General features: G+C 41.0%; 1 protein-coding gene across 3 annotated transcripts in view; it reads left to right on the forward strand.

Annotated features, from left to right (window-relative positions):
• LOC121193182 (receptor-type tyrosine-protein phosphatase mu-like) overlaps positions 1-27,262 on the forward strand; it is a 141,044-nt gene that overhangs the window by 10,134 nt on the left and 103,648 nt on the right. For all 3 annotated transcript variants that reach the window (XM_041055377.1, XM_041055378.1, XM_041055379.1), the window contains exon 2: positions 23,456-23,578. In XM_041055377.1, the coding sequence (XP_040911311.1) occupies positions 23,456-23,578 (123 nt within the window). The remainder of the gene's footprint in view (positions 1-23,455; positions 23,579-27,262) is intronic.

Here is a 27,262-nt window from a genome sequence, read left to right on the forward strand (position 1 = left end):
TTACCCTGAGACTGACAGTAGTGGACTGGATGTCGCTGCACACACCGTGGTGTCTTTAGAAAAATAGTGGGGAAAGCTTTACTGAACATGTGAACCTGGGTAAAACTAAGTTTTGATATCATGTACCAGCCAGTCCTCCATTGGACATGCCAGTGAGGCACATCTCTGGAGCAGCTCCACAGCCTCATTTAGTCCCTGGGAAGATGCAGCAGCAGCATCAAACAGTGCAGATCAGGATTGCAGTGGCCTGGTGAGGCAGAAACACGCAGGCTGGGTTCAGAGGATGAATAATTCACCCCCATGAGCCCAGACTTCTTGCCGTAAGACTAATATTCAACAGCACCTGTGTGTCTGAAATTCCCCCCCCCCCTTCAACCCACAGGTTCCTTTCCCGGGGGAAAACCTTCCCCCAGCACCACCCCAGCTGTGCTTTCTCCAAACTGTCAGAAGAGCATAGCTGTGGCTGGAGTGCTGTGCTGGGAGGACGGAAATGTACAGAGGAAATATAGTTCATTCTACAGAAGGATGCTGTGTGCCTGGACTCAGAAATACTGAGGAAGTTTGAACATAATTAGGGCTGGGTATTGAACCTTAAAACTTTTTTTTTTTGGTACTGACTGTAATGTATCACTGATTATTGGAAATAACAAAATCTGGCATTGAATGTCTGCTCAGATTCGTAATCTTGTTTACTTGTCCTTTGACCATTTAGCCCCTGATTTAAACATTTTCTGAAAACAGTCTCACCACAAGATTCTTTTAGTAAGTGCATCTCCATCAGCAGTTGCAGTTTTCCCGGTTGTGATGGAATTACAGGTTTGAATCTCAAATTTTTCTCAGCGCTGTATTTACTTCTCGTCCACCTTGGTTGAACATGGAAGATGAGGTTCATCAAAAGCTTCAAATCAGCTACTAAATGGACCTTGTGGTGAGATTGTTTTCTCAGCTGTTGTTTCCAAGGTGGTATAGAAATATTAACCCTCAGCATTTCCAGTTTCAGATTTAATTTAGGTTATTTGGTAAAAACAGTTGTTCACCTGCTTGTGCACGGAATTTAGTCATTATTACCAAAATGCAGGTATCGTATTGCCTCCATCGTCAAAAATTTAAAATAATTCACATCAACTCCAGGTTGATCTTTTCCCTGTTGGACTCAGTAGTCAGGTGTCACATTGTTCTGTTCGTGATAGACTTGGGTGTGAGATCAACATGTTGAATTTCCTTCCCCTCTTCCTATCATTCTATATTTCATCATTCAGCCTTCAGTTCTATAATTATCAGAACAAAAGACGCTCCAGCGCTGACAGATCGACTGCATCCAGGCATGCGTGTGTGTAGGCGTTTGTGCACATAAACGCTTGGACACTGTTTACAGTGTGTGTCTCTCTCACTTTCCACAAATGTGCACATGGATGTGTGCTGTGCTGTGCTGTGCTGTGCATAGCCAGGGTTGATGTCTTGTGTCTGTGTGTTGTGTGCATGCACTGTGTGTGTGCCTCCTCATCCCTGTGTGTCAGGTAGCGTACCCATCTCAGGCTTGTTATCAGGGATGTGACAGAAGGCGGCAGGCAGCAGCGCCGATACCTTAATGAAACCTGGGCCCTGGCTAATTGGTGACACTGTGGTGCGAGGGAATGAGAGAGGCAGTAACCAGACGGGCAGGACGAAAGGAGAGGACAGCGGGTCCAGCCCTCACACCAGTGAATTAAGCCCGTCATGTTCATTTGTAGAACACACAGAAGGAGGGAACTCTTCTTATCAAAATCCTGCAAATGCAGAACTGCCCGCTGGTTGACCAAAGATAGCCTCCGTAACCACATTTTCTACTCAGCAGAGTTTTCCTTTTCAATCTTCTCCTTTTCATTATACCTTGTCAAGTCTTTCTCTTTTGCTCTCACTTACAAAGAGTCGGGTTTGACTGGGATGAACCTTTGTCCCTTTCCTTCATGGTGGCTGGTTTTATCATGGATTGGCTGTATTTAAGTAAAATTACCAAGTGGAGCTGTGCTTGCAACAAAATTCAGTAGGTCTAAAAGTGACGCTGTGTTTGAAAGAAAAAAAATCTCCTTATGAAGAAAAAGTTAAAATCATAAATAATATCCCCCCAGAAGCTGTATTCACATTACACGTACAGATTTCTAGGGTTGTGCTCTGCATGTTGGTTTGACCAGTGGCGACTAATGTCAGATAATGTTAATAAACTTCAGAAAGATATTGCTGTATAACATACAGCACTGATTCAGTTTACTGATTTTATGACTCTCCTATACTTGTGCAACAATACATTTTAACATTATCCATTATAATTAACTTTATTACCAACCATTAATTCCCACTTGTGGCCACGTTGGCCACTTCAGGAAGTTGCACATGCTTGCATTAAAAATTCTGTCCACCCAAATAAAAAGCATGTTTTCTCACAACTAGTCAAGTATGTAGCCACTCAGAACTGGCCACTGGTTTTTATTTTCCTGCTTTTTTCGATGGAGATGGGAGGAATTTATTTGTGGGGCTCACATCATTTAAAAGATTCAACAGCAATGTGCCTTTCTAGAAACTCTGTCCTGATTAATCCACAGACCTCGCTGTGAAATAGTGATACGAAATCTGTTGAAATGGTGTTCTGTTGATCATCAGGAGTAACATGAACGCTGCAGACATTTCTCACAGATATCACAGATATCTCAAAACTAAAGTTTTCTGCACAGTTCGATACCACTAGTTGTAAGTGAGTGAATACGTTTGTAATTTGGATAAACACCCCCTCTAAGCTTGTACTGGTTGGATGTGCCTGAGATGGATGTGTCGGTAGTTCTTCGTGCCTTGCACTGGGGCTTGCTGTCTGACCATTGTGCCTCACAGGAAGCCAGTTTGGCTCCCTCATGTCCACCAGAGCTTGAGGGCTCCTTCCAGGGTGTCAGAGCTGACCTTTCTCTGTTGGTAGGAGGAGTAACGTACAGCCAACCTCTATCTGTCACGCTCCCAGCTGTGTTTATGCCTCAGACAGAACCACAGGGTCCTAGTCTAATGTTATGTTGGAGTAATAGCAAATGAGGTACAGTATGAGTTGTGTTGCTCAGCTGGTCTCATACCGATGGCTGCTATTTACCCCATTTATTTCTATCATCAATCATTATCTGTTATTGAACTTCAGAATTATGTAAGCCATTTAAAAGTTCATTATGAAAAATGACTTACTGTAACATAAAACCAGTATTTCATTAAGTTAAAGAACCTTGTAAAGAAGTGATTGCATTGCAGCTTAGGAAAGATTAATCCTGAGACTAAAAGGTGTTCAAATCCCTGTCTATCCTCTATCTTCACTGGTTCACATCTGAGGCTAAGCTTGTTTGTCCCAGAAGATCGGGATGAAAGATCCGGGTGGTTTGACCATGTTGTTTTAGACCCTACATGTAATGACCTGATCAAACATCCTCTGTGCTCATGGGCTGACAAACATCACAACAAATCAGATTTCCTTCCACTTCACTTCTCTCCTTCTGAGTCAAGTGACAGATCTAGCCCAAGTCTGTGATCTGGCTGTCCTCGACAACATGGGGAGATCAAAGAAGCCAAAAACATTTACATAAAAGATTATGTATGAGTTGTAATTAGTGCCTGCCTCAGCAGTGACAACAGAAAAATATGTGATTTGGGGCTGGGAGATGAAACGAAGGTAGGGTGAGATTTATAATAACCAGGTCTGAGCTTTAATGTCACAGTTTTAATTGAAGAAATCCCCAAAGGTAGTCCAGCTTTTCCAGGGGCACCTGACTCAGAAAAGATAGATTAGGATTAGTCTTATTAATTTTTTGGTAATGCATTCATGCACATTCATTTTATCCAAGATAATTACGTATTTTACTTTGATGGCTGGCCTCCTAATTTCATATGCCCAAGTGTACGGCTGCAACACCAGCAGTCCATATCTCTTGAACACACTCCCCCCAACTCAGTCCTATAAAAATTAGGTTATTTCAACCTCCAGATTCTATTCAAAATTATGTGTAGTTGTCATATTATATCAATGTACCGCATTGTGATTTAGAATGAGTGATGCAAGATTTTTGCTGTAGGCAAAAATGGATTTTCGCTACTCCCTGCTACAGTGGGTAACCATATTTATTGCATGTGGAGAATTTTTCTGAGGATGTGTCAATTGGCAAAGCTGTAAGAGAAATCTTTTTAATGTGTCTGTGCTACAGCATGTCATTAGAGGCAATTTCCTTGCCACAAAGAGGGTCAGCAGAGGGGGTCACATTGTTTTGTGTGCTCATTGGACTATTATCTAGAATTGTGGAAGAAGACAATTTTTGAAATTTCATTCTAATCGTTCTAAGTAGCTTTGCGAGGTGGAAGTTCATCTTGTACATTTGCAAAAGGGGTACTATTTTCAGAAATTAAATAGGACGCCCTCGGATGTGCGCACCTTATCTCACACTAATACACTCGCACACACACTATAGAGCGGTGACAGTGGCAAGGCATAGAGACTTATCCTCCTGTGGGAGGAGCTGACATTTACTCTGAAAATTCACCTTTGGTTTCTGCCTCTGGATTTATGATATCACTCTTATCTAGATTCCATCACAATTTTTCATTACTGTTGTACTCCACCAGTGTGTGACTGTGTGTCATGGCTTGTAAGATTTGCCCTCAGAGTAAAAACAGAGTTGTCTGAATAGTTTGGCTTTGCACCGATGATGTCTCTTAAAATGTACGCCAGTACGTAATCATCTTGAAGATATGCATTGACATTTTAGATGTGTGCGTTAGGCCTGCATAGTGGCATCTTGTGATGAAGCTGGACTGCATACCAGACAATCCTCTGGCTGCAGTGGTGGTACATTCAAACCCTGCGCTTAATTAATGTTTCGCCTGAGTTGCTCCAATTCTGTCAATCCCTAATTCCAGGAGGGATATTATCCTTTGCCCGTTAATAAGTTTTTAAACATCTTTTCAATTTACTTGGGAATATGTAGAGATTTGCTTAACATGTTTAATATATCTACAGTATTGCTCTCATAGGAGAACGTCAACAGCAGCTGTCTTGCAGACTTGATTTTCCAGGAGTATTTTCTTAGCTGTAAAATCCTTCATTGTATTCACTCTTGAATCAAAAATACTGAAAAGCAGCATCCTTGGATATCAGTGGTCCCTGAATCACAGGATATAGTTGCAAGTTGCTTTAGATTAGAGTCTGACAGCACATTGGATGCAAGGCAGAGCCAATCACCTGATCTAGCCCGGGGTTGTCTAATTTCTCGAAACGAATGTCATGTAAAACAGCTCCCAGTCTGGGTCCACAGACGGGCTGAATTCCACCCCAGCTGCCATGTATGATGTTAATGCCCCCTAATATGTGGCAGCACACAGTTTGATACTGAGTATAATGAGGAAAACAATGGAGCTACAGACAATTCCTCCAAACATGCACGCTCTATTAGACAGATCACATTTTATTTTTGCTCAGTGTGAAGTCTGGGCTGACCCACGTAATTTTTGGTGCCAACAAAACAATGACACACTGGACAGAAAATCTCATAAATGATACCAGGCAATGACAAACAGGCAGCAATTATCTTATATTATTTGTATTCACTGCATACTGCCATACTCAGGGTAGGAATTGTGCAGTAATCAAGTTTGCCAACTCAGTCAGCTTGTTGTTCTATCAGTGGGGGTTATTTAAACTTCTTTGGCTAATAAAATAATGTTACTTTCATTGAGCTGTAGGTAAATTAAAACCCAGTAAGCATCAAATTGTTTATTTATGTATATAAACCACAATTCAATCCATAACCACAATTTTATGTCGGCCTCTATCCTTAGGCCTGATACAAATAAGGCAAATCACCATTAAAAAAATATCAAGGTTAAAAGATTTCTATGTCAAAACCAGACTCTTTGGTTGAGAAATGAACTTTTTTTTTTTGATCCCAAGGCTCAGAATGGTTTCAAAAGCATTTAAGGATATTTTATTGGGAAATCGGTCCAATCTAATGTCTGACTGCATGTGGAAAAATAATTTTTCAATTAAATTTAGCTTGTTTTAAACTACGCTTCTAGGTTAATTTTTGACCTGCAAATCATCAAATCAGTGTTTACTAGGAAGCTTCTGGTCCAGCCTGTGAAATCAACATGGCAGGGGAAACCGGCAGTAGCCCATCCGTGTTCCCTGCGTGTTCTCCTCATGATGTTGTTTCCACAGCCTGAGGACATGGCGTGGGCCTCCGGAGGCAGAGTATCTCCGGAGCAGAGACCTATCTGCAGAGACAGGGAACACTTGGGAAGACGGATACCTCAGCCAGGCGCCTGCTGCCATTTAACAGTCTCACCCTACTCTGAACTGACAGTTCTGTTTTACCATCTCTCGTCCGACTCGTCGCCCCCGCTCTGCTGCTGTCGCCGTAAACTTGTGTACAGGAAAAACACAGGGCTCTAGATGTGATAGCAGGGAGAGAAAGCTTGTTCCTGTGCACAAACAGAACCTGTAGCCTCACAGTATATACGTCTTTGAATTGTCCTTCTGCAGTCAGCCAGACTCGGGATACTGAGGAAAGTGTGATGCATCCTCACTCCCAAGGGAGAACGCTGAGCCTGATGAGCTCCCTGCAGCCAGGCCAGGTGCTTCTTTAGGAGTCACAGGGGCAGCGCAGATCTGCGGTACCACGGGAGGGAGGATTGACATGATAACATATCCTACCAACTCCCTGCGCCACCCGGCAGCACGACCACACAGCTTAATCCTCTCTCCACGAGGGCAGAGCTGAAACACTCGTTCCCCTCCTCGCTCAATCCTCTGTCAAAACAAGGGGGTTTTGTCAGCCATGAGGGGTGTTGCATCCCTCTCAGTCCCTGCCAACGGAAGCACTATTACTGCCTGCCAATGCCCCCGGAAAAAAAAAGAATACCCAATATGCATATTATTCTAATACCAGCCGTCAGTGCCTGGAATTACTCGGCATGATAGCATAATGAATGCGGTGCCTTGTAGGTTTCTACATAAAGCTGTTTTGCCACTTGGATGAATAATTCATACCAGCCCAGAGGCAATGGATCATCCAGGCAAGAACTAAGAAAATTAACTACCAATTAATGTTTATTTATGGGGATAGTGTGTTTTATTCTTAATCTTAATGCCAAAAAATATATATGCAAAGTAAAGTTTTGGCGACCCCCCCCTTGACCTTGGGAATGCAAATGAGGAGCAGAGAGGAGAGGAAAAGAGGGCTTGACTGTGGGATGAATCAGATGACCCCCATGTCTCTGTGCCCCGGCCCCCCTCCCCAAAGTCATGTTATTGGACTCTCTGACTCCTGTCTCAGCCGGCCTCCAGACATACAGTATCAGAGTCAGCCTCTCAAAGCAGATTGATTTCATCTCTCGGCACATGATGTGTAAGGGACTTTGTTGACTGAAGGGATGTGATGTGAGGTTTTTGATGCTGCCACTGGTGAGCTAAACCCCTGTCTCCTTGGAGCGTGCAGCCCCCACTTCCACCATCTCCTCCACCCCCCCGGCTGTTCCTAACCCAGCGCACTGGCAGCCTGCCCAGATACATTGGTAGTCGTTAGTTGTCACTGGAACGATGTGACACGTCGCTCTGATTCGCTGGGACTGTTGTTGAAAGTGATAGTTCCTGCCAAGGAGAAGCCCTCACCACGGATAAATGGACACTGAACAGCATGTGAACAGAGAGATAAAAATGGCAGAGAGAAAATAAACTAGTCAGCCTCGGAGTCTAGCCTGGCTTCTCAACACCAGGATCTTTGGCGCTGGTGAGCTTTCGCAGAGATGTTTTCAGAGAGAGGCAGATTGAGAATTTGTACATGTTCCGTTTTCATTTCCGATTTTCCATTTATTTCTTTCTCATGTTAAAAAAAAAAAAAAAAAGATTTGCCAAATGTCTAACACTCCACTCTTGAAATTCAGTGAAAGAGTTGAAAACTCTTAGTTTGTTTCTCAAGGTCAATGAGTGGAGAAGATATCTCCAGCCAATTCAATGAAAGACAAACAGACATGAGTGACGGATGGGTTTTATAAGAATCAGACAAGCTGTCGGTAGGAGGATAAAGAAAAAAAAACCCTGCCAGAGATTCATGAGGATAACTCTCCAGCGTCTGCGCTCTCCTTTTCTTCCTTTGTAAAGCTTTGATTGTGAAGAAATATGCTGCTGTGGATGTCTTGTCCAAAGCACTTTTTGTGAGCTCCAAATATGGAGTTTCAGAGCTGCAATGAGTCAGACATTGTGTTGGCTAGAAGATAAGGGAGGCCAGGTGACAGACAATGTCTCAGCTTTCTCCGACTTGTGGGATAATGGCTGTTCATGTTAGGCCATCTGCTTTCATTTTTACATGAATGGACTGATTTAAAGACTCATAACCACAGTTTATACAAAATTTAATTGGAAGAAATATGATTCTTTGACTATACAGACTCTTACCTACACATTGGTCTTATATCGGTGCCTTACTGAATGCTAGAGTTTCTGAACAGTGATTATGGATGTGTATGGAGATACTACTGGCGTTTGAATGCCTTGCATTTTCCCTTTGCACTGTATTTGTGGCTGTGCTGTCCACATGTGTCTGTATGCTATTTAAATGCACAGAGAACCCATGTACTTCAATACTATACGTTTAGCTTTATAAATGGGTAAGAATAACCTAGCTAAGCTCCAGTTCTAAGAGCTAAAAACACCACTTTAAATGATCTCAGCAGCTGTTGAGATATTAACATAAAATGTTGTACAGATATTATAATACCAAGAGGATGAATCCTACTGGCTTTGGTGATGAAAACAGAAATTTGTGATTTTAAAATTGCCTTGAAATTTGTGACTTTGAGTGAAATATCTCAACATGGCCATGAGATTTGGTACAGGTATTCATGTTCCCCTCAAAATGAATTGTAAAAAACATTGATGGCCCCTGAACTTTTCATTCAGTGCCACCATCAGGTCAGAATTTCAGTTTTTCTAATACTTTGGCTTCATCACGAAATACCTACAGAACTAAGTGAGATTAGTATTTGGCTCAATAGCTGCTAGCATAGCCAGGCTCTCAGCCTTAATCATACTATGCTATGTACTATATCCTATTAGCTCTGAATACCATACTTTACTTTTTTATATTTTTTTTTAAACTGAATTGTGGGTGTATGTATAGACTCTTGTTGTATGGTGCCCTGACTGTAAAGCTTTCGAGGCCAACTTGTGATTTTAGGTTGTAAAAATAAAAGTGACTTGACTACTCCTCTGTTGCTGGTAAACTGTTCTATCTCAGGACAGGAGGCTACAGGTTTACTAGAATATTCTGGCAACCAGAAGACCCAGTTACGGGGTATCAAAGGCTCTTGTAAACAGATTAACTGAAATAAGACCTTAGCGGCTTCTATGGCTCACAGCCTGTTTACCCCATGAATAGCGTAACCACTATGTTGCAGCACCTGCATCACCATGACAATGTGCTGTGGATTTCTTGTACGTGATGATTAAAATAGTTCCGAATTTTGACTTCTTGTAAAACATCCCTCCTGTTTTAGCTGTTCGCTGTCAGATCTGGTCTTTCAGTTGAGTTGTAGTAAACTTGTCAACTTATTTCAGTGTCCCTGTGTCATCTTCCATGCTATGGAGATGATGTGATTCTGTTATGAGTCATGAATTACAGTGCTATCACGTCTTCTCCTGAAACTCCAGGGAGGACAGCTCTTGTCACAAACCATTGTGGTTTGTTCCATCAGACTGATGTCTAAGTGCCTATGTTGTGTTCTCAGCCCGTAATTAGCCGCAGCCCTACAACCCCAATAACGCAATTATATCTGGGGCTGCTACTTTCCTCCACACCCACAGCAATAATGAATGAACTACAGGTTAATGAAATGTGTGCATGAAATGGAAGATGCCTCTTGAAAAGTTTCACACATCTAATTCATTAAGAGCCGAAGCCTGAGGCACAATCCACAAAAATGATCCAGTACTAAATTTACCACTTACTTTGCAGCTTTGCACCTTAATCATTAGAAAAATGAAAGCTCGTGAATGACAAAATGAGGCACAGCTTGTTAATTTTATACACAAGATGGATACTGTATTTATGCAGAAATCTTTTTGGAAATACAGCTGAATGTTCACATTTTCCTTTTAAGGAGCAAATGCTTCCCAGGCGCCAGTTATTATCATATCCAGATTTGTCATGTAGAGGCTGTGGGAAGTTTGCCAGCTCTCAATCTGTTGGATAAGTTTGTGTTTTGTGCATTGTTTGTTTGTGTATGCATATGGTTTATCCCAAGTGCCAGAGTGTTAGTTAAAAGTTTCCAATGTTTGTGCTTCACAGAATCCATGTTTGTATTTGGAAAAAGTGCAGTTTTAATTGCAGGAGATGCTAATTCAGATGCTTTCAAAGCCAGCAGCCTTTTTTTTTTTTCCTCCCATAGTGTCAGGTCAGCGCTACAGATGGTCATGGTGTAAAATTCCTTGTCGGTTTTTCACTTAAACATCTGGATGTTGGATTTACATCAACTGTGGCTCTAGCTGACCATATTTTGTGTAATCACACCATGTTCTCTCTCAGATTTGTTTTGCCATATGGAAGTGGGCTACACAAGGTTAAATTAAAAAGCTTCCTGTTTACTTTCAGTAGTCACGAGTGGGAAATAACTTTCTGGCTTTTTTCCTGTCTTCATTTGAAGAGACAAAAATCATTGTTAAACTATCATATTTCCCACAGCTAAGTATGCAGAAATACAGAGTAAATATATCTTTACTCTGATGATTGCCATCACCGCTATCTACCTGTAAAAGAAACGCAGCAGCACCATCTTTACCTTCACCTGTTTTGTTTTTCCTGTGACTTGCCGTACCAGCTTATGAGAAAGGCAAATTGAAGTGGACAACTTCCAAATTACACGCAGTTGAAAAAAGCAAGGGACAGATGATGACTGCTGATCCACAGATGGGTGGCAAATTGAAGGAAAAGCCAACATGAAGTGTCTTAGTGAGGTGTTGGGCCTGGCCCCAGTTTGTGCCTCTCATGTATTATCATTACTTTCCAGTCACAGAAATAAGCATCTGATCTCCCAAGATTTTCAAAGATTGCCAGGTAATTATTTTTATTTTTATTTTTTTTGGAAAATCGAATCCTTAGATCTGTGACTTGAATAAAATGGTAATACTTTACATGAGAGGCACAAACAGGGGCTAGCGCCGGGCTACCACAAGCCTCCAAGCACAGCGTCAGTGCTCCATTGCATACATCTCTGGAACTCTACTGACAGGACGAATCACACAAAATACACGGTGGTGGAAACTGCTGTCTTACATGTTGGTCCAGAATCTCCCATAGGTGGTTAGGTGGGTTAACATCTGGTGACTGTGAAGGCAACAGCATATTATTCACTTTTTACCAATTTTTTATCAATTTTTCACCAGTTTCTGTCTCTCTGTCTATACATCTATTGTATCTTTTTTTTCTGTCTTGTATCTGCCTCGTTTATTCACAGTCGTGTATAAATAAGAAAAATTATGTGCTCTTGTTAGGGCCTGTGTTTTTTTTTTTTTTTGCTTCTTGGCATCAGCATTGAAGATGATGCCCCGTGGTTGTGGTCGATTCTTCAGTCCTGAAGCGAGCAGCTTTTTCACCCCCAGCCCCTTTTCCCCGTCTTTATCCCCCCCCAACCCCCCCGCTCTCTCCCTCTCTCTCTCCCACTCTCTCACTAATCTCACATTGCCTGGAGGTACTTTTGTGTGTTTTGTGGTTGAGCTCAATTTGTTGATCTGTGCCACAGTGAAATTCCATCAAAGGGATCATTTCTTTCACTAGTCTGGATTAGCAGCATTTGATGTAAACTTGACTGAAGAATATGTAGCTGACTTCACATGAAACGAAACTTTTCCGGTTGTTATTGCTTTCGCCATTAATGAATCATTAAGGCATCTTAATAGTTTCGGTGTTCCAAGTGTCATTAAATATTTTTATCATCCCTTATCTTTACCCTCCCTTGTCTCGTCCTCTTTCGATCTTCTCAAGCTCAAATTCATGACAGCGGCTCGCCCCAGAGCATTTGCATGCTGTCCCTGCTGATGTCCGTGACATTTCCGAGACCATGTCAAAATAGCCTAAACATGGCAGTGCTGCAGCGTTGGGGTGTGAAAGAACGCTTTGGCGTCTCGTCTCGATTGATTTAGGTCTTCTGGCTAAACCAATATAGGCCAAAAGGCCTGTGGGATGGTCAAGCAGAGCAGACGTCTCAAAGTGATGTTTGACCGGATCAGACATTTTCCTCAAATGTAAGAGTATTATGAGTGCCACAACCTTTGTGATCATTCAGATGATGACACTTTTTAGAAAGACCGGAGGGACCAGATAGACAGACTGACAGATGTCACTGTTTTTATGAGTGATCGGCCTCTAGCTACTGCAAAAATAAAAAGTTGATCACAACTTTTTTTTATTAAAACTATTCTAGCATACTTCACAATGCTTAGCTTTGCTGAAAGACTCACTTACCGTTTTCGGAGCATAACATTCAGGAAATCACACAGGTGACATTTCAAGCTGAGACAGTATAAAGTGACAGATGACTAACATCTTTTATTCTGTTACTTTTTAAATTCATGGCTCACCTATGTGCGGTATATACTGCACTATGTAATTATAGATACTGAGTCCTACAGTGTATTTATTCACAGAGCCAGGCAGTGCTCACGAGGTGTTGACCAGAAACTCTGTTCACCATGCCACATTAAACTGAGGGAAATGTAAATGTCACAGAAATGTGTCTATTGGTTTATACTTACAAAGCAGTTACTGTCTTTATCACTTACCAGCTTGCTAAAGCTCTTTCTTTTTGCCGACCTGAGAAATCTTTAAATAAATGACGGATCACTCAAAACGCAGCGGCGTATGCGCTGACCGGACCCAGAAGAAGAAAGCGCACATTACATCTATTTTTAAGTCTCTTTGTTGTTTGACTGCTGCTTTTTAGAGTTTAAGCTTCTGTTGTTGGTTTTCAAGTTGTGCTGTGATTTAGCGCTTGAATACGTGTCACTAGACTATTTTAGCGTATATACAGTATGTCCGTCTTAGTCTTTTCCATCTGTCTTGTAGAGAATCCGTTTTCAAGATTACAGTACTCGAGTCATCATCCTATATGTACACTTGACACCTTAAAATGAAATCTCACCACATTTTTAGTGCAGGATTCCTAAAGTGAATCAGACTTTTCAGCATAGCCTTATTTGGTTACTGATTTTCATGGTTGTGTGGGCACATGTTTACAGATGTGTTGTCGCATGTATGTATGTATGACCTTTTGAGGCAATACAGATTTATTCCCGTGTTCCAAGTTGATGAGAAAGGTTAGTGTCTTTCAGTGGACATGGAGGGTTTGATAGCTGCACGTGTGTGGTACCAAACTAAATATGGCTGCAGCTAACAATTTTCATTATTAATCAATGTTGATTATTTTCTCAATTAATCAATTAGGCGTTTTGTCTGTAAAACATTGGAAATGAGTAAAAAAAAAAAGTCCATCACTGTTTTCCAGAGCAATGTCAGGCCTGTTATTAACACACTGAACCTATCACATGATTTTGCTTTAGTCTGCACATTCACTCTATTCACCGGCCTGACTTCTGTCCACACTGGTCATTCTCCAGTGTAAATTCCTTGTTCTGTCCGGCGAGAAAGTGCTTGCACTATAACTTTATACGGGCGTTTATCACTCCGTTAATGAAAAAACCTGCAGTGCAACGAGAGATCAGAGAGGTGCTGTGCCTTGGAAGTTTGTGTGCTCCGCACTAATACCTGCGATAATTCACCTGGATGTTACAGTAGCCAGATCGTAATATTCTCTTGCAGGGGACACGGCAGAAGCCGGCCGAGATTGGAAACCCAAAATCTCCCAAAGGAGCACCCTACAGGAGCTTAGGAACCATCTAAAACCTTAAAGGTTCCTCTCCACTCTGTGATGTGTAAGGGTTTTGATAGGACACTTAAATCAGAAAATAGGTCACGAGCCGTCATGCAATAATTGGATTTAAAAATTAATAATATTAATGAGACTCTGGGAATTCCTTTGTTTCCTTGACTTATTCATACCACTTAACTGTCTGAATTGATAACAAACCAGCTGAAAAGTCTAATTTGTCTCATGGTATTCTGTCACTCACTGCATTAAGGTGACCTGTACATGCATTATTAGCACATTAAAAGTAGGTTAGCTGCAAAGGCTCATACAGAGTAGATATTTTGATTTATTTGTCCGAGCTATTTAATGTTTTCTACTGTAGTACTCTTGTCAGTAATTATTTAATGTGAGTAATCAGGGTTCACTGAGTTAAATTCAAGACTTTTTAAGACCATTTTAATACCATGTAGAATGCAATATAAAACCTGTTTCACCATCTTATTGGCCAAAGTTTGAAAGAAAAGCAGTAGGAATATTGTGGACTACAATTATTTATGATTATAATAACACTTCAGTAGTGATTCACAGTAGAGTATAACAATAATTCCTGTTGATATAATTAATTAATTGAATGTGACTTGGAACTGGGTAAGCAGCAGGATGGATGGATGGATTAATCAATTAAAAATAATTAATCCTTTTTGGTGCTGAAATGATTAGTCAGTGGATTAGTTTATCGAAAGAAAATCTGCAGCAATTTTGATAACATTTAATTTTTCAAGCAAAAATGTGTGCTGGTTTTCCGAACGTGCCTACCATCCACAGCGCTGGTAGGCATGTTTTGTCACCTTGGGACAGGCTAGCTCTTTCTCCTGTTTCCAGTCTTCATGATAAGCTAAGCTAACTGGCTGCTGGCTGTCGCCTCATGATGAATGGCCAAATATTAGTGTGAGTGGTATTGATCTTCTCATCTGTTGGCAAGGACCCAAATAAATGCATTTCCCAAAATGTCAAACTATTCCTTTAAGTGGACCGGGCCTCAGCCATGACATGACCAATCCACACTGAATACTTTTTTTTTTTCCTTGTCAGTGTGTGTTTTAGCTATCAGTTACATTCATTTGTTCATGGTAGTCTGCCAGCTTAGTTTAAAGTGCCCCACATATCCGTGGCCTCATATCACCTTTCTTGAAAGGGATACTAAAAAGTTCCACACATTGAGGTGAACAGATTTTTGGGGGGGCAAGAGGGCACTGACAGATCTATACAGCAGATACCCTGAGTTGGGGTATCAGAATAGTGTAATTATCTGCATTGTTATAAAATGTCATGGCTGAGAACTGAGGCTATAGGCTATATAGTAAGACAGTGTCCCCTCCCACTTGTTTGGAGATTCACACTGACCAGCCTGCACACTCTCCTGTTGCCAAGCACAACAAGAGCACACGCAGTAAATTTGTAAGCGGACCTCATGCGCCTCAAGCCTTCCACGCTGGTTCCCCCTGACCCAGGAGGATTAAGCCTGGCCACGGGGTTTTTCTTTCAGGTAGCTGATTTATGGGGCTTCAGCTGAGAAACAAAGGGCCTGAATGTGTTTGAAGTGTGCAGGTGAAGACCCTAAGACGGCACTTTGAAAAAGCTCCCACAGGGATTGAAATCTCTTCAGCCGCACCTGTCAAGGCAACGCTCCGATCCGCACGGCAACCTTTCACCTGGGCCCGGATCCACCCTCCACCTGTGCTCTTTCTGTCCACGTGTTGGTCAGACTTGCTAAGCTCGACACGGCTGTGTGTGTGTGTGTGTGTGGCGAGGGATTAAATGCACTGCGCTGCATATGTGATTGACGATATGTCATGACACAAAAGTAAAGTAATGATATTTCATCAAGCTGTGAATTCTGCCTGAATGCGCGAGCTTTGCCTTGTGGCCTAGATTTTCTCTCCTCAAGAGGGATTGATTCAACCTTTCTTCTATTCTTCTACATTTTCTAATTAGCTTTAGCGATTTCCTAATTCTTTGACATTCAACCTTGAATTATTCTCTCCTCCACACATAAAAACAAGCATTTGTTCCAGTTCTGGAAAACCAACAAAGCATGTTAATGTTCTTGTTTATTCTCTGATCAAACATAATCATTCTCTCCTCTGGAGGAAATCTCCCTTTGGGCTAATTTCTGGCATTGTTACTTGCATGTTTGACAAATTAGACTCTGGGAAACTCAGAGAGAACAGGGGTGGGGGGTGGGGTGTCTGCTACTGATACTGACATTAGCATTTCATCCCTTCTTTGTTACAGTCTTCGGGCAGAATTCAAAGGTTTGTTGACTTAGCAGATTTTGAGAGGATTGACGGGGTTCAGTGTGAAGGGTCATCCACTGTGGAATAGGGATGTTGTTTTCTGTTGGAGTGAGCCAAGGGGGTTTTAGCATTGAGCACAGGCTAGGCCCTTATTCCTTTTTCTCTTCCAAAGGGCTCCGTGTCCAGTTGTGGATCTATTTTCCACTGGAAACCAGGGAGTTTTCTTCCCTTTTATACTTTCTTTCATTGATTGAAGCTTAGGGCAGTGGCCCATCACACCTGGATCAGATGTAAAACCAAGCTGGAGGAAGTTTTAATTTCCAGTCTAACAGTATCGAGCTAAAACCATGTTGTGAATCAGTACAGGAGGTTAATTCCACTTTAAACCATCTTCTCGAGTTGATTCTGCAGCACAAGATATACATCAACAATATCAACAATATCAATATTAACAGCTCTTTATTTTTCATTTAGGATATTTGACAAGTAAAGTATGCATTTTTCACACATTTTTCACAGCTTTTCCTCACTTCACTGATCAAAATGCATCTTCCTCTGCAGTTTAAACTGGTGCAACAAATAAAAAGTGATTTTAATGGAACATCTTTTATGCTCAGTCGCCATATCATTTCTGGGGGCATGATGAACAGAGGAAAATGGGAACCCAAACAAACCTATTTCGCTCTGCCATTCATTGTATCAACAGGCACTAAGCTGAATAGGAATCAGCCTTATTTTCTCTCCCTCTCTCTGGAGGGCAAAGACACTGAGGGGCAGACTGTAGCTCTCTCTGTGGATAGACAAGAATGAGGTTGCTGGGAACAATAGGAGGATAAGCCATTGTTAACCAGCCTTGTTGCTGTCAAGTCGGAGTCAGGATGTGCCTAAGCCACCTCTCTGCAAACTGAACAGAGAGCACAGCAGGTGGTTGTCCGCACTCTACCAAAATGGATTAAATCTGATCTTCAACATTTGGGAGCTCTCCTGTTCTTTTTGTGTAAATGAGCTATACAATTTAACATGAACCTCACTGAAAAACTTGGGGATTCAAAATGGACCTCCGCTAAGAGAAAAAAAATTGCATAATGTTTGGTGTTATCACCACAGGATGCTTCTATGCAGACAGACCTGTAGTCTTCATTTTTATTACTTACTGAAGAATGACAATAAGGATCTTCCATGTCTCTGAGTTAGATTCCATATTCATCTTAATTGGTGCCTGGCAGGTTATACCGAATGGAGATGGATTTGAAGTCATTTACTGGAAGCTCTTGACAGGCACGGTGGAGGAGAACGTCAAGCCCCGTGCTGGTATACAGAGCTTGAAAATCATCTGTCAGAATTTAGCATATCTAAAGAGAAGGCTGCCTGTCATCTTCGATGTACATCTAACTGTGCACAAGGGTGGATTTGATCATGAACTATGTTGTACTCCTGATGTAAAGCACATTCATCAAGTTGATATTTGGTTGACAAGACAAAAAAAAATGGAAAGTTTTTTTTTTTTTTTTTATAATGAGATGGTTTTGAGCTAAACATAGTATCAAAAGTTTTTTTTTAAATAATGAATTTGTGCACAGCATTTTATAAACAAAATATAGCTTCATACATCATCAGGCATATTCCAACATCTTAACACAAAAATGCGATGTTCTCTTTTCGCCCCGATTTGCTTCCGTTATGCTAGATGTGGTTTGTCGGTTTTGTTTTGCAAAACATTGCTGACAAGTGCACGGCTCAACCAAGCAGATTATCAGTGGAAATCTCCACTCCAGCTTCTTTATTTCTCCTCGAATCAATGTGGTGAACAGCGAGACGTGATTGATAATGATATTGAGATTGATTGTCTAAATCCCTTCCCACAGTTCAAAGTCCCCAAACAGATAGTATATATACATGCAATTCAGTGCAGAGATAGGACTTGGCAGGAGCTGCCAATAGATAAGTGAAATAGGGCCAGAGTGAAAAGGCCTATCAGTCCCTAAGGGGCTTAGCTGCAGGATTCTGAAGCTCTAAACTGGCCGTGGTGAAGGGAGATAGTCGACATTGGTTTTAAATTACCCAAGATTGCCTTGTGGTTTCAGTCTGCGGGGACGCCGGCAGACAAGATGTTTGTTCTAACAAGTGCAGACATGGAGGCAGATTGGGGCGAAGAGCAGACCTGCGATTTCCTAGCCAGGCAGAACAGGTTGGAAAGCTGGTAATTGCAGAATTGGCAGAGGGGCTAAGGAGGTCTTGCAGCAATGATATCTGCCACTGGGACTGAAGCAGTCGTGATGCTGGAAAAGGGCTGAGTTTCCTCCCTGGGAGGGTATTCAGTTTGGTGCCACAGAAGCTAAAGTACACACCACAGTAATGGCACTGTTGTTCATTTGCTTGCTTTGTAACATGGCATATGTAACTCTCTCAAAATTACTGGGTAGAAAATGACCAATAATTATGTGGTAGCTAGTAATTATTGTACAGGTGCTCTTGTGGGGTAGGTGCTAACCATGTTCTGAACTTCCTGAAGTCCTGAGTTCGTGGTCTGCCTAGGAACTTTCCAGTCTTCTTTCTCTGTATTATGCCATGTTTAACAAAGGTAAAATCCACCAAAAAAAAAAGGAATATTTCAACACGTTGTGAAATTCGCTTTCTTGCCGAGAGATAGATATGAGACTGGCATCTCAGAGTGGGTCAAGTGCATTTCCTAAAATCTTGAACTATTCACTTAAAAAATGATTCATAAAGTCAAGGACCCGAAACAACTGTTGGTATCAGATCAGCATCCCTGAGTTTGATATTAAATAGCCATGTTTTCTTTTAAATCTATGTAATGAAGACAGCGAAATTAGAAAGCCAGTCTACAAAACTACAAAAAAGCCTCACGAATGTAACCCAGCAAACAAGCAAAAATGCTGCAAAACAACAGAGAGCAATGTCAATTACAACCTCACCAAATTGCTGTATTTCAAACATTTGCAGAAACACCTTATTTTTCATTTAATGCCCTACCACATATCTGCTTTAACAATATTCCATTTCCACCCTCACAATCCCTCCCACACTCATTCACTAGCATTCAGGGAGAGCACTATGTGCATAGCACGCCACTACAGTACCAAACTTCCACACACACAGCGTTTAATGCTGAAAGTTTACTTTTGTTACAGGTGCAATAACAAAAGGCCTTTTAAGTCTGACTTGAAAATCTTTAGGAGAAATTGGCTCCAGCATTGAGGGGTTGAGGTATTGATTCTGGCCTCTGGCTCAGTCCAGGAAAAGATGGATAGATTTCTTTGAAATGCACTCTGCGTGAGAATATAAAGACTATTGTGTGTTCTCACTCAGGAATAAATTGTTTCATGACATATCTGGGGCCACCTTTTTAGCTTCAAGCTGCCTGCTTCTCTTGAAAGGGGAATGTTGACAGGGTGGAGCACATTCATCTGTACTCCCAGACTACCCACACCTCATAGAAGCTTTTATTGAAAGTTAAATCTCCTTCAGAGAGTTGGCAGCCTCTCGTTGGATATCTATTTCAGCAGCTGTCGGAGCTGATTATATGGGGGTTGTGCCACACACTGGCAGCGATATAAACCTCCTACAGAGAGAAGGACTATTATGATGCCATTGATTGATGCGTTCATCTGTATGCATGTGTACAGTCTCTCGACTCAGAAGCCGCCGTTTGTATTGATGACGTGCAACATGTGATCGATGATCCATTTTGGTTTTGGTTTTACGGCACTCACAACAGTGAAGTCAGACATATGAGAAGGCTTCTGTTGCGATGCAAGTTCTCTAGAACAAGATGCTTGAATGTTTACCCCAGGACAGAGCAGTTCTGTAGCAGATCAATAACAAGTTGCAGGCATTATTGGAGAATTTTCCAATACTGAAGTCTGATACCAAGAGCCTTGTGTAACAATCAAAGCAATGCAAATTGATTTATTGCTTGTTCACACCCTGTTACAATGTGTTGTTGTCTCATTGGTCAAAATAGTTCAGCGAAAGCAATGAATGTTGGTGCTGCTTCGGTACTAATGTCAATATGACTTTGTCCCACCGACTGTTTTCTTACATTGGATCCATGGAAAATCAACAAGAAAGCATAGTTACCATGAGACGATTCAATGTAATTTGGTTCAGTATCACTAAACATTCTTATGTAGTGTTGGATTTGTTCTTACATTGCTAAAAATATAGTCTTTTAATTGTCATTGTATTGACTTAAGGCACCACATAGTCCTAAAAGTCAGACTGCAGTCTTGATTCTTGCTTTGAAGGAGCGCATTGAAATGTAGGCAAACAGCATGTTTGCTATTTATGTCATATTCATAATATATTTTTGCTGATCTCTTGCTTCCTCTACCTAAAAATGTATGCAACTGAAACTGAAGTGTTTTTTCTTAATGTCTTTTGTATTCAAATTAACTCGGCAACAAGAGAATCATTAATAGAACAGATCTGTTAATGATGTCTTTGAAGGGGAAGAAGTTTCAAATTGAGACCTCACCCCTCTCATTTTCCTGATTTATTATTAAACACAGGGTTGACATTTAAAAAAAATTAAACCTCTCAAAATTAAACAAGAAATGGGCTCCGCTTTATGCATATTCTTTTTAATGGCTTTCTTCTTCTTCGGGGTTCGAAATTCTCCCATCACCCACTGACTCGGAATCCATTTCGCTCCTCCATCGATTTGAATATCAAATACCAATAAAAGCCACCTCTTTGGGTTTGTTTGAGCTCCTCCATGCTGTGAGAGGAAGGTGGGTGGCACGGGGCGAAGGATCTTGGAACTATTGAGTCAAAATATTGATGGAACGGAGCCAGTCCCTGTGACGCTGCAGCCAAAGACTCACATTAATGTTCCCCAAGTTGCATCTTGGCAACACAGACATTTTTTTTTTTTATTTAGAGAGGAAGCTGACTGAGAATGAAGTGCAAGCTCTCTTTCAGCACCACCTTCCAGTTTCACATAGTCACTCCAGGGAGGCGGAGGACAACCACAGCTTCCTACTGGAGGCCACTGAACAGATCCAGCAAAACCATTGGGGGGTTAAGAGCCTTGCTTAAGGGCATGTTGGTGGTAATTCAAGAGGATATCTTATGTAGATTTCTTCACCCAGATTCTCAGCCAGTCTTGGAAATAAGTTTTTGGCCACCTGTTACTGCTGCTTCCCATTTAATCAACAATTAACATTGCAGGTTGTATTGTGCTGCTATATAGTGGGTGGATCCATTGTTTAGCTTCCTCCAGAGAATGATGAACTCACACCCAATTATACAATGGCATCTAACAGCTGTTAAAGATTGCTAATCAGCTTAGCGTTATAGCTTGGAGAGAAAAACTATTGTACATGGATGTAAATGTATGGAGATGTACGTTTTGTGAGGTAAATGTTATCACATTTTTACATTCAGGAGGTTTAAATTGAAATAGTAGCTTTTTACAGTACCAAATAGTAATTTCACAACGGTGGAGAAAGTACTCAATACCTATTATTTATAATTACACTTTTTTCTACTGTGACAATAGCCTATTGTATACTAATTCATTTCAAATGTAATTCAAATTATTCTTAGCAGACTAACATACTACATAATAGTTTGTGTATCATGATTTAATGTATGTGGAGGAGTTAATTATAAAGGTGTCACAGGCGTCAAATGGAAAATTCACCTACTTAACACAGTTTATGACCGTTAGTAAGTAACCGTACTCCAAAACAAACTCAATGCAGTGAGGTTTCAGCATGTCACTGTTGTGACATGCTGAGTTCTTGCCATCGTCTTAGCGAACAGCTGAACTACATAACATCTAGCATTGCCTTAAACTGAGCTCGCCTAACTCTTTGTGTCTATTTGTTGATTTCAAGTCAGTTATTCTGCTTTGATGTACTAACTCTTCAGAAGTATATCTGGCTTTCTTTGGTTTGCTTTTCAGCTCTGTTCACTGTCACTTGTTGCCTTCTTTCTGATGTTTCACACTTAACAGTTAACCTTGCTACCTGACACACAGGAACAGTTATAACTGCTAACTAGTTGGTTTGGTGATGTGTTAGCTGTAGGAGGTTCTCAACTATTCTTCAACCTTTTTACCTGTGGTGCTTTGACAGTCACTCCCTTTTCTATGTCCACCCCCTCAAAAAACAGACAAAGCAGCAAATATATCATTAGCAGCTGCCCTATGGAGCTGGATATTAATTATCCTGTGTTCTCCTCGTTTGGCCACTCATTTGCACTTGTACTGTAAATGTCACCAGAGAGATAAATGGGAAAACAAAAACCCCAGCTCGTAGCCTTTATGCAGCAGAATGTCAGAGGGAGCTTGTAAGAGATGAGATATTGGTTTTGGCCAGGCATAGATTCTGGCTCAAAGGACATTCCCAGAGGCAATAAAATTTGTAGGCTATGTCATCTGTGTTTAGAAATTTATTAGCAATGTGCAAGCAAACATTTTCAGATTCACAATTTGGATTCATTTCTGGCAAGGAGCATGGCAATATGCTGCACATCTGTTATCAGTGTAATCAAGTATTTGAAGCTTTATACATATCGTTTTGTCCATTTCTTCTTTAAGTCATTTGCCTTCTCAGAAAATGACCTCCCACAGTGCAAAAGCCACCCTTTACAGTTTACTTTTTTTATACTCTGTATGAACTCCTTTCCAGCCACATATTGTTGTGACATGCCTTTTTTTTGTAGATTTATGAGTGGATTGAAAAGCACTTTGGGGGGAAAAAAAGCTCAACTCTCACATTCTCTATGTGGCCTTTAAGGTGCGAGGAATAAAGGGGTATTTGTATTAATCGATCACACGCCAAGCCTGGTTGAAGCCTGGCCTTAATGGTTGCTTGCTGTCATTTTGCAAGCAGCTTGTAAAAAGGATTAGAGTGGCCCTGTGGAGTAAGGGTACATGAACAGCAAAGTTCTGTGGTCGGCAAGGAAAATAAATCAATTTATCCCTGATGGTGGTGTAGTTTGGGAACATAATGTCTAACGATGATGGAGTTTGGACACTTCATACTTGTCATTGTGAAATTGGACTGCCGTGTTGCTAATGATGGTAATGTATGTTGTGCCTCGCCTACTACAGTAATCCTTCACTCTGTCTCACTTAAATGCATCTCATTGTCTGGCATATTGCATTATGAATACCGCTGGGGAAAAAAAGAGGGGAATTTAATTTATTCATTCATTTGAGCAGCAAGTTAATGGAAAAACTGTATAACCATATAAATTTCTTTCTTTTGTCGCAGGCGATTGTAACTTTGAGAAGCCTCTGGCAGCATGTGGGTATAGCCAAGGCAGAGACGATGACCTTGACTGGGAACAGGCCAGTGCTAGAGAGAAACCTTCATCAGATCCATGGATGCCCTCAGGTAAGGACGGTGACACTGGCTCAGTGAAAAGGAGAAATGATGATTCCATCACCATACAGAGAATACATCATTGCAATAGGCTGCACATTTGACACAATCCATTTTGTGTAAGAAGCTGTATTCTGCCCTGAACAAAGATTCTTTTCACATAAAGGAATATGTTATAAATAGGAAAAACCCACTTGTCAAAATGGTATTCAATCCGACGAAGAATAATATATCAGATAAATAGTGGATTGTATGTTTAACTTCATCCAACACGGCTCCATTTGGATGCGCTAATGTCAGGTCAAATTAATATTGCTGCAGAAAAGGCGAAATTTGAAAAACAGATCAGAACAAAATACATGGGAGAAAATGAGTCGACCATGACATCAAGGACTAAGGATTAAGAGTATCCTTGAAAATAGTAAATATTTCATGGTTCTAGTGGGCAAGCTATACGCACAACGATTATAAATATTGCTAACATGCAGCTAATTTGACAGAGCATTTACATGACAGATTTTTATCTCTTATGTTTTTCCATGGAATGAAATTTATCTCCGAATGGCCAGTCTGATGTTGTTACTTACAAGGAATATTTTTCTAATTGCACTATAAATCTGACTATAATTAGAATATACTGTAAGTCTCCATGTAAACAACTTTAGTGTTAGAGCCTAATAAATATTGATTACACTTTATATGCTCATGTACTACTATTTAATCTTTAAACTTTGTTCTCTTCTTCTTTGTTATTAATGTGGGATATTGATGCAACTTCTTTCCACATGAGTATCTACTACACAGGATCTTTGGGACCGTCGCAAGGACTCAAAAGCAACATTTGATATCAAAATACTCAGATCCATTTTAATTAAAGAAGTCTTTCCATCAGACACATATTGAAATTCATTAAAATGCTTTCCCTGCATTTTGTGTCTGTCGCACACAATTTGTCTCTTTAATGTTCCATTGATCGCTTTTCATTTGATTTGAAATGCAGAGATATCACCACCACTGAGCAGAAGGCACCTAAGGAATTAGACTAATGGAATGACGTTTTTTTTTTTTTTTTCTTTTTTGTTTTTCATGTTACAACAAAGGTAGCGTTGCAAACTAATGGATATTGTTTTCCTCCCCTATCTGACGCCTAATCTCACAAAGGCTGCATCACAGATAGATTGCACTGGGCCCCCCCAGTGACAGAGGGGGAATTAATTAGCAGGCCCTCACTAATTTTAAGCAGCCAGTGCCCAGACCTGTTTGTGTGTACATCAGGATGATGTGTGTTGAACCGCCCTGGAGAAATTACTTTCCATGCAGGGGGAAGAGTCTACTTTTTCCATCGCAATTGATTAATGTCGGGACACATGGAAGCTGGGCAAAGGTTACAGTGAAATCTGGAAAAGCCTTGACCTACAAATTAACACGTCGCACATGGTCTAAATTTAACATATCTGATTAAAATCCCATGTCTGGTTAAGAGGCGCCCCTGATTGTGCTTCCTTGTCTGAGCACACTTCAGCCAGGCTTGTTTTCTACCTGTGCGTCTTGATGTGTGCGTAATTAACAGGTTGCAGCACTTTCTCCAATTCTCAGTGTGAGCACTCAACCTGCCACGCAAAATTGTAATCTCTCCTCTTTGACCGCATTGAAAGGGATGTGAAATGTAGAGTACTTGACGGCTGAAATTGTTTTAGGGCTACTGGAGAGGGGGTTGATGGGTAGAAATGCATTTAGGTGAAAGCCACACTGGTGGAAAAGCTATCTCACCTTTGATTGCTGCCTCGCTCTCAACCTGTACTTATGAATCTTCAAAAAACGACCTTATCATACTCATGGAACAGATTGTTATCCTATCTGGTGTACCAGGATGGAATAGGAATAGGCTCCAAACACAAGGCATTGCTACCTTAAATATCTTTAAAATTGGTTACAGACAGTATATGTCTAAATATATTAGAAGTGTTCTTAATGTCAATGTGAATCAGAAAGAATTACATCTATATTGAACAATTCTAAACCTTATGTTTTACAGCCATTGCCAAAGTTCATGGCCAACACTGGAAGTAATGTGCTCTTTAGCAAAGCGGAAAATAAGGGTGTGCAACACGTCTGAGTTCGCTTGGTCTGTGCCAGTAATTGACTTTTTATTAACTTTCCCCCTTTCCCTAACCTTAACCAAGTGTTCTAGTTGTCTAGCCTTAACCATACCTCGCTTATAATTTATTGCCACAACCACAGTCTTTCCATAGCATGTCCTTAGACTCAAACTGGGGATTTGCACAATTGTACAGCACTGATGTTCTTGTCTGTCAAGGGTTAAAATGTTTGTAACTAGATACCATATATGTCAAAGGTTGAAAATATTATTAGAGTCTTTTAAAGTCTTTAATAAGTAAATTGAAGTTAATTATACAATAGTATGATGTCTTTATTTTATTAGAGTTTAAAAGCTTTGAGAGCTGAAAGCATCACGCTGTCTGTTATCTGCGTGCAAAAAAAATGTATCAAAGGCTTGTGAAATCAGTGAGAGACATCCTGAATTAAGATGCTGTATCAGTGTGGCAAGTGTAGAGAATTCACTCATGAGAGGCCTTGAGCAGAGTTTGATGTCAACCCACTGAGGACTCTCCATCCTACAAAGCACACACTGCAACCAAAAACCAAACTGGCCTGATTCCATCCCAGCATGTAAATAAAGGAGTACCAAAACGGAAAAGTGAAATGAAACACAACAGGGAAAACAAGCCCTCTGGTCACACGAAGGAGAGATGAGCAGAGCCCAAAACTCTTGGTTGTTTACGATGATCCGCTCCCTACCTAATTGCTACGTCTGGACAGAGAGTAGCCTTGTTTATGCCTGTGTGCAGCTCTGATTGCATGCTTTGGCTCCTTTAGGGTGGCTCAGCCCAGTTCTGAGGCTCTGCGTGTCTGCTTGGGCACTCCCCAGTGTGTTCCCACTCCCAAGCCAACTGGAGAAACCCTCGGCAGAACTGTCACTATCAGTCCTGTTATTACCAACAAGCCTCATCTGTCCTGGAAAATTATAATAAAAGCATCTCAGCCAAGACGACACTCATTCAGCCTTGGAGAATGGAGCTGGATGCACTTCTGTCAGAATCAGATGTTGGCTTTAATTGCATATTATTTGATGAGAAAATTACCACACATTTAAATCAAAGACATTTATATAATATCTTAAAAAGCTGATTTCTCTAGGATCCATCCTGCTCTCTGTTGTTTTAAGTTCCCCAGTGTGATGCAGCAGTCTCAGAGAAGTATGGATGAAGTTTGCAGTGTGGTGCTGCGGGGTGGGGGGAGCGGGGTGTCCAGATGCCATTAAGAAGGAAGCTGTTTTTAGTGAGCCCCAGCTGGTGCAGAGGCTGCCTCTTCTCCAATGGTGTCATGGAGGTTGCCAGCAGTAGGCTGCTGCTCCCTGACTCTCCCCTGAGACTCGTTCTGGGGAATAATGGCAAGAGGAGGAGGAGAAAGAAGGTCCTCTAACTGAGATTAATTAGGGTTTTTGTATTATGCTAGACACAATAGCAAATGTAGCTCAGGCTAAATGACTTATTGTTTTATTCTTAATGTCTGCTCTAAATATGTTGCAGGAGAGAAATTGAATGTTTTTGTCTCACTGTTGCACAGGGCCTTTGTTTTGATAGCACGCCCTTGGTCGATAATGACACAGAGACA

This window comes from Toxotes jaculatrix, chromosome 14, assembly GCF_017976425.1.
Source record: "Toxotes jaculatrix isolate fToxJac2 chromosome 14, fToxJac2.pri, whole genome shotgun sequence".
Lineage (NCBI taxonomy): Eukaryota > Metazoa > Chordata > Actinopteri > Toxotidae > Toxotes > Toxotes jaculatrix.